The sequence below is a fragment of the Microtus ochrogaster genome, chromosome 1 (assembly GCF_000317375.1).
Source record: "Microtus ochrogaster isolate Prairie Vole_2 chromosome 1, MicOch1.0, whole genome shotgun sequence".
Classification (NCBI taxonomy): Eukaryota; Metazoa; Chordata; class Mammalia; order Rodentia; family Cricetidae; genus Microtus; species Microtus ochrogaster.
The window spans coordinates 48,348,581-48,356,697 of record NC_022009.1 but is presented as its reverse complement, the minus strand read 5'-3'; the positions used below and the strand labels follow the sequence as shown (position 1 = coordinate 48,356,697).

General features: G+C 56.7%; 1 protein-coding gene across 2 annotated transcripts; it reads right to left on the bottom strand.

Moving 5' to 3' along the window:
* Window positions 1-264: 264 nt before the first annotated feature.
* On the bottom strand, window positions 265-4,088 carry Zbtb42 (zinc finger and BTB domain containing 42). Of its 2 annotated transcripts, none has more exons than XM_026789712.1 (2): window positions 4,012-4,088; window positions 265-3,408 (listed from the first exon to the last, which is right to left on the bottom strand). In XM_026789712.1, exon 2 carries the CDS (start codon window positions 3,321-3,323, stop codon window positions 2,307-2,309), a length of 1,017 nt encoding a protein of 338 aa, XP_026645513.1. In that variant the 5' UTR covers window positions 3,324-3,408; window positions 4,012-4,088; the 3' UTR covers window positions 265-2,306. The 2 variants fall into 2 exon arrangements, with proteins under 2 accessions (XP_026645513.1, XP_026645481.1); XM_026789680.1 differs by having other exon boundaries at window positions 265-3,586; window positions 4,012-4,066.
* Between the last annotated feature and the right edge of the window lie 4,029 nt (window positions 4,089-8,117).

The window sequence follows — 8,117 nt, the reverse complement described above, 5'->3', positions numbered from 1 at the left end:
AGAGTCCTGCCCCTTCCTCATATCACGCTGCCTCCGTGGGATTCCTTTCCCAAACTCCTGCTCTCTCGCTCTGTGGGGGGGGGGCAGCTGGGGAAAGAGGGTGCCTGTCACCAGGCCTGTCCCAGTCCACTCATCCCACAGGGCATGAATACCTCATGGGCTGAGTTCCAAGGTTGTCCACTACTCCACTCCCCAGCCCAGCAATGCCCACCTTTCCTAACCCCAAGAATAGCCATAGCCATCTTCACCTGTGGTTGGCTTTATTACACTGTCATGTGACCACCAGAACATGTGAATAGAAGATGGTCCTCTTTTCTAGGAGCGGTGCAGGCTGACCACAAGCAGAGCTGTGCAAACCTACATGGGAAGAATTGTCCTGTGGTCATTTCCCAGTGGTCCCTCCAGGGCGGAGCAGCAGTGAGACCACAGGCAAGGACAGTAGCTGAGGTCCTAGGAACCCCACACAGCAGAATGCACCTGAACTCCTCCACACATCTGTCCTGTACTCTACACAGGTAGTGTGTCAGACATATGCATACAGGCAACTGAACGTGCCAGTTAGAAACTTAGAACCAGTCACTTATTCCTAACTTCACAGTAACTGCACCGAAGACAATGAGACCAGTGTTGACTCAGGGCAGATTCCCTGCCCTGGGAAAGCAGGCACTCGGGGAAAACCAACACAGCGGTGCTCTGCCTGCTCTTGTAGTACTGCAAACACACAGACAAATAGACACAGACAGACAGACAGACAGACAGACAGACATATACATGAGAGAGGGAGAAACCTCAGCTCATAAATCACCAGTGGAGTCAGAAGCCAGGACATCATCTCCTCTTCTCCAGCTCTCTAGACTGCAGCCTGCCCTGGACCTCCAGTCTTGGAGCATCAGGACAGGCATCAGCTTCCAGGCCAGTCATGGACATATTAGGAGAGCACAGAGAGGGTCAGGACATGAAAAATGGTTCTGTCCACAATGGGGAGACCAATTGTCACGTCACTCCAGACCAAGCAGACAAATAAATAAATCAAGTGTTAGCAGAAGACATAATGACAGACTTGGCCCACGTCTGTCCTCTGCAGACAGCCCTGCTGGGGAGGAGGGGCAGGTTGTTTCAGGCAAGGTTGAGGCCATCCCCATCCTGCCACACCCCTTCCTGAAACCATCAAGCTTCTGGGACAGCAAGACTTGCTTGGGGAGCAAGTGTCAAAGTAAGGTGGCCCATATCCAATACAAAGGCAGAGGATGAAGACCTTCACATTTCAGAGGTGCCAGCCTTCCTTCCAAGAATGTCGATGAAGGGGGAGTGTGCCTCCCCTGCCTCCCTGTGACAGCTGTTCCTACCCGTGCCCCACAACAGGAGGTGGCACAGCAAACATTGCTCTTGTTAAGCTGCACAAGCTTTGGCCTTGTGTTTGGGGCCTAGGAATGACTGCAGCACCAGGGAGACCCTTAGAAAGCAGGAGAGACTCCCAGGGTCAGGCCTGCTGGAACACAGCATTAGCTTCAACATGTGAAGCTTGGCTCATGGCCGGATCTGCCATTTCCAGCCTTGCGAACAGCAGGGACACTTGGAGGGTCCTCTCCCAGTAGCAGACATATGGTGGCCTTGAGAAGGCTCTTTTGATATAAAGAAAATCCCTTCCCAAATCCCCTTCTTTGCCCAAAGTCCCACCTCCATTCCATTCCAGGAACAGTCACTCCGGGGACACCCAGCTTTATCCACCTTCAGGATGCTCCAGGGTCCCTGCAGGAGCTGGGCCTCCTTCAAGGTCAGCTGTGTCTCTACAGCCCCTGCTGGTACTTGTGCCTGTGGCCTTCTCAACAGGGGTCCTGCTGCCACTCACCCGGAGTGGGCTGTTCACTCAGTGCACCCTGTCGGGCACCTGCATTAATGACTTCTTTGACAAGCGAGTCATTTTATGATGGTGCTGGCACACAAGGACACTCTAAGTATCCCAGCAGGGTGTCAGGGAAGCCCTGGGGCCAAGAAAAACTGTTACCTCACACTGTGAAGCCCAGGCCCAGAAATGGGCAGGTGGGACCCCTTGCTGGAGAGGACACTGAGGAAGACTGTCCCTAACTGGGCAGGGTACAACCTGTGCTCAGGTGTGAGGTGGAGAGTGAAGGGTGGGGGGAAGGCAGCCCATCTAAAAAGCAGCAGCATTCATTCAGGTCCCCAGGTGGAGCCTGCTAATCTTGAGGTTGGGCTTCCACCCACCTGGGCTGCTTCTGTCCCAGAGTCCCACCCAGGAGACCCGTGCCCTGTCCCTTTCTCCACGTTGGGGGATACAGAAAAACACTTCACACCAGCAAGGACTTGACGAGGCCATAGTGGAACTTGCGGACATGGCGATACAGGTCCCCAGACTGTGTGAATCGGCGCTCACACCAGCGGCAGGCATGGGGCTTCTCCCGTGTGTGGACCACAGCATGCCGGCTTAAGTTGTGTGAGTACTGGAAGCTCTTGCCACACTGCACACATGTATAGGGCTTCTCCCCCGAGTGTGTCCGTTCATGCCTCTTCAGTGTGTATGTGCAGGAGAAGGTCTTGCTGCAGAGTGGGCATGTGGGTACGGCCCCCTCGGGAGAGAGTCTAGCACGGACACTGTCCCGCTCTCGGAAGTGGGCACTGAGATGCAACTGCAGTGCATGGGTGCTAGGGAACAGCTTGCAGCACAGTGGGCAAATGCAAAGGTGCCTGTTGGGACCCAGCTCCTCGCTGTCCCCCACTGGCTCTGCATCCAGTCCAAGTTGCTGGCTGCCTGTCTCTTGGACATTCAGTGGTTCCAAGTCCTCTGCCAAGTCTTGGGCTGCAGAAGCGCAGATGGGTGGTGGGGATCGGTTGGTGCTCCGTGGGCTCCTGCTATCTTGTTCAGAGAATGAATCTTGCTCAACCTTCACCAGAGGCTGGATCCCTTGCTGCATCGAGCTGTAGAGGGATTTCTGGAGGATACAGGGTGGGTGAACCTGCTCCGGTCTTGGACTAGGCTTCAGTGACAGGTCCAGGGCCCCAGTTGGCTCCCCTGTGACCTGCCAAGATGGAGGTCCAAATGTTGGCAAGGGATGGGCAGCCTTGACCCCTAGAGGTGGGGGTTTGGCATTTGGTGCGCCTTGGCAGAAGTCAGGGGACCAGGAAGGCAGGGAGTGTGGTGGCTGACCAGGAAGCTCTGTCCCCAGAGCGCGGGTCTCCAGATCTGGGTCTTTCTTCCTAAGCCTGCCCTTGCAGACTTTGACGATATCATACATGTGTAAGTAGCTGGCGGCAGCCAGGACGTCCTCGACAGGCAGGCTGTGCAGGTCCAGGCGGCCCTCGTACATGAAGTCCAGCAGGCGGCTGAAGGCGGGCACTGTGACGATGTCGCCGTTGAGCCGCACCGTGTCGCGGCTGCTCTCGGGCTGGTCCCTGTAGAAGAGATGGAAGTAGACACTGCACGCTGCCAGTACAGCGCGGTGCGCAGGGAAACGCGCGTCGCCCACCAAGACAGTGCAGTCGCACAGGAAGCCCAGCTCGCGCTGCTGCCTCAGGCGGCCCAGCAGCCGTACGCCGTGCTCCGGGAACTCCATGCCGCCGCAGTCATCACCTGGGCACAAACGGGACTCCTGTCAACACGCCGGGGATGCCGTGACCGCCGCTAGCCCCGACGCGCCCTTCCCTGGTGCAGGCAGCGCGCAGAGAGGCGCGGGAGTGACGCGCGCAAACGCCAACCCCGAGCTGCCCGGGCACCTGCCCGGAGCAGGAAAAACTCGATCGAAAGTAAACAGAAGCCGCTCTGCCGCCGGGGCGGGGCTCGGGGCACAGCGGAGGGGCCGAGTCGCGCGGATAGAAGTCGGGACTTTTGGCAGCCTCGCCCGCCCGCCCGCCTGCCGCGCCCCCCGACGCCGGAGTTGCCGCCCGCCTGCGCCGCAGCCAGCTGCCACCGCTGCCGTCGGCCCCATTTATGGCAGCGCGGCCGCGGGGAGCGGCCCGGAGCGGCAGGCGGAGCCGGGAACCCGCCCCTGCGCTCACCTCCGCTGCACGCGCTGCTATCCGCTCGTACTGCAAGCTGTCCCGTGCGGCTCGGACCGCACGGAGCTGCGAGCGAAGCGCCCCGGCCGGGAGGGCGCGGGGACTCGGACGGCGCCGGGCGGGGCGCTCACCAACTTGGCCGACAGGGCAACGCCTGCTACTAGCCCCGCCCCGGAGAGCGAAACTCCCGGCTGGGGCAGGAGGGGGCGGGCCAGGCGACTTCCCGGAGCTGCGGAACCGCTGAGGTCACCGCACTATCCCTACTCTGTCCGCCCCACCCGGTCGGTCCCGCTAGAAGCCAGCCCGCGCTCTGTGGCGGGATAGGGGTGCAGGACCCTCTCGCGATACTTGTTTCCTGGACCTCTGTGCCCTCTATGGGGTCCTGACTGCCCGGGTGGACAAAGGGACGCCTTCCAGGCGTCCACTTCTCCCAGGACCAGTGCACCCGCTGTAGCCAGGACAGTGACCTTGGACCCCCTTTTGAATGCTCATGGGTCAGGGCGCTTACCGTTAGACGGCAAGTCTCAAAAAGAATTCACGTCTTCCTAGGAAATATTCCCTTGAGCTCTGGTTAACGTATCTGGGACAGGCTGTAGAGTCGTGGTCTCTGACACAGGATTACCATCCTCTGCAGACCCGAGGCTGGTAGCCAGGTGCACTAAGATCTGTGTCAGAGGGCACTGGATAGGGCAGATATGGTGGGATGGGTGGAAGATACACAACCACAGAGGAGCAGCAGGAGACCCCCAGAGTCAGGCAGGCAGGTCACAGTACATGTTAGAGAGGCCAGGGTGGCACCCTGGGCAGGGTGTTTCGGAGGAGTCCCGGTCAGGAAGGTGTGAGTGGGGACACCTGGTTCTTTAGAGGCAAGGAAATGACAAGAACGATAGAGCTCTGGGTTTGGAGGGGCTGAGGCTGAACTGGTGCCTGGGAAGTCTTCTCTCCCAAGGCTGCAAGTGTGGGGTATCCTTGACTGAGGGGGTTTGAAGTTGAGACATCGCTCACAATTAGCTGTCAATTAGATGCTCTCACTTACAATTCTACAGTGAGGGAGGGGCCTCATAGCACTAAATTGCAGGGCCAGGGTTTCTATGGGGCTAGGCCCATTCTGAATTTCCACCTTGCATTTGCTAGAAGCCCAGGGACCAAGAATGTTGGGTGGGCACCACCCAGAGTGCTAGAAGGCAAGTGGGAAGGAGTTTTGTACAGGGTAGGGTGTCCCCAATGGGCTGGGTTACAGTAGACAGGGTGAGGTCAGGTGCTTGGGTAGACTAGACCATCACATTCTGTGTGTAGAGGGCCTGCTCCTTAGACACACAGAAAAGAAAGCCCAGGTGTGAGGGAGACCTCCTGACTGTTGGGGGAGCCTTCAGGGTCCTATTCAAAGTTGATGGATTGGAAGCCTAAGGGGCTGTAGGGGCCCCGGGGGATCAAGACTCCACAGGGAAGAAAACCACATCGTTACACTAAACAGAGGCCGAAGCAGGGGTATTTTGAGTTCTAGACCAGCTTGAGCTATGTGGCAAGGCTCTGTCTCATCTGCCCATCCTGGAAAAACAGTGTATCTGAAATGCAAATTTGACTCGCTATATGAGTTATTTCCTAAATCTGGCAACTTGAGCAAGGAACAAGTCACACTACATTTACCCAGGCACAGCATGGCTGAGGGGCAGCAGAACTTGGCTGTCCCCAACTTAGGAGCCTTGCCTGAGGAGGACAGTTCCCTCCTCTGACTGTCCCCTACTCTGCCTCAGCAAGAAAGGCCCACATCATGTATTCAGGGTATTCAGGGTAACCCTGACCCTACCGACCCTCTCTGAGCCTGCCTGGTCTAGAGCCTACCTCTTCCTCAGTTCCTCTCAGGGTTGCTATGATTCTAGGGCAGTGCTCCTCAACCCTCCTTAATGCTGCAACCCTTTAATACAGCTCCTCATGTCGTGGTAACCCCCGGCCATGAAATTATTTTTGTTGCTACTTAATAACTTTAACTTTGCTACTATCATAAATTGTAGTGTAAATATCTGTGTTTTCTGATGGTCTTAGGCGACCCTTGTGGAAGAGTCGTTTAGAGACTCACAGGTTGAGAACCACCGCCTATAGCTTTAAATATCCCCATTAACAATATGGAAATCAAAGTACACTCTAGGATCTATGACAATTAACTTTGGGAAATGACATATTATAAGGTGATAGGCTTTTAGTTCATTCCCAAAGTCTCCATCTTCATTCCTGTCTTTGCATGAAGGTCACTTTAGCTAGAGTGTCCTCCCTGGTCCCTCCTGGCCTGCAACCCATTCTCTATTTCTGTCTGGCTTTGTGTAGGGAGTCAAAGGTTATCAGGAAAAGTGCACCCCTGTTCCTTTACCGGGCCATGCTTCTGTGCGCATAGATGGATCCTCTACCTGCTGCAGAACAGGTTTTGAGAAAATGACTGGAAAGTGACACCTGCCAGCTCCTTCCTCCATGCTGAGCATCTAGTAGTGCCCAAAGCCTCGCCCCTCGCTTGCTTCTAGGACAGAGAAGTCATAGAGTACAAAGACAGTGAGCCTGCCGCCTGCAGGGCCTGGAGACCTTCGGCGTCATACCATATTGCTCAGGCTAGTCCATCGTCTGTGCTGAGAACCTGCTACATGGCATTCCAAGATCCTTCTCCACTAGCCAGTGGTCTGTGGCATACAGATGACAGAAGGCTGTCACAAAGTTCCAGTCCAGGTGGTACAGAGAACCTCTCCAGCTGGCAAGTCACAGTAAGGCAGGGCTCTGAGGCTTGCTTCTCAGGTGTGACTCTGTCCAGGAGTCCCCAGAGGGGTGTTGCTAAAGTGCCGGCCCAGAAGAGGGAGTTTCATTGAGCACTCTGTCCACAGGAAGTCCTTGGACACAAGGAAGGAAGAAATGCAGGACTGGGCACTGCATAGAAACGGCTCACCATAGGTAGGAGTGTCACAAGAGTGGCTTCCAGAAAGAGCACCCCAGAGAGAGTAGAGAAGAGCCTGGAATTGCTATGTCTTCCACAAGAGGGCGGCCTGCTGGCTCCCAGTGGCCCAGCCCTGTTTAGCACTGGGATTAGGGAAGCTTGGGAGGAGGGTCAGGGGGCCTAGGGTGAAAGTTTGCTGGCTGAGTGAGGGGTGTGTGTGACTGTCAGTCTCTGAGGGTAACCCTCAGGTCAGGGATACAGCTGGAACAGCACAGACCTGCTGGGCCTCTGACTTAGCGCCCTGGAGGTGCTCTGAGCTGGGGCAGCTGAAGTGCAGGAACGACGAACAGACCTCCCCCCACCCCACCCCCAGGAGTGTGTGCCCCTGCTGAGAGGAGAGTTTTCCCGGAGAAGGGTGTGTTTCCTAGGTCAACCCCAGCAGGCTGAGAAAGAGCGCCGATTTTAGCCGCGACTCCATCCTGGACGCTAGCGTGGACTAAATCTGCCCTCCTGTTTACACTCTAGGTGAACTCTGACCCTTGGATGAAAAACAAAAAATACCCCCTGGGAAAAAAATACCAAACACATGAAGGTATTATTAATTTGGGCCTCAGGGATGAGGGAGGGGCTCTGCGCAGGAACTTCTGGGGCAGACTGAAGGGGGGGGAGCGGGAGGATGGGTTAGAGGCCGGAGCCACCTTGACTCTTCAATTCCGGGACACCATAAGGAACCGCCCCCCCTCGTCCTCCCGCCCCCCCCTCCCGTGCCTCGCCTATCCGAGTCCACAGCGAGGTCTTGGCTGAATGAGCCCTCCCCTTGAGTGGGCCCCAACATACACCGGCCCCTCTGGATGTCCAGGTGTGTCCCCTTCTCCCTGTCACCTGCCGAGTCCCTATCAGTCTCTGTGGCAGACAGTACTGAGTTGACTGAGCCCCCAGTAGCCTTCCTTTTTGTGTTGTGTGGCCTTTAGGACACCGGTGGCCGGCCTCTCCGGCTCCCAAGATGGGGACAGTTGGGCCTCTTGAGAAACTCAAACTGATCCACTCCCCACGCCGCCTCCGTGGGGTCTGGAGAGCTAGGCCGATAAGTGCCAGGTCGTTCAAAAACGGGGAATCTAGGTCAGAGCTGGAGCTCTGGATACCCGGCGGGGCTCCGTTACCCGCGTGGCCCTGGCTTGGGGCCACCCGAGGG

Excerpts from the sequence above, each read along its gene's own strand:
- Zbtb42 (XM_026789680.1), bottom strand. The coding sequence starts at position 3,569 with ATGGAGTTCCCGGAGCACGGCGTACGGCTGCTGGGCCGCCTGAGGCAG.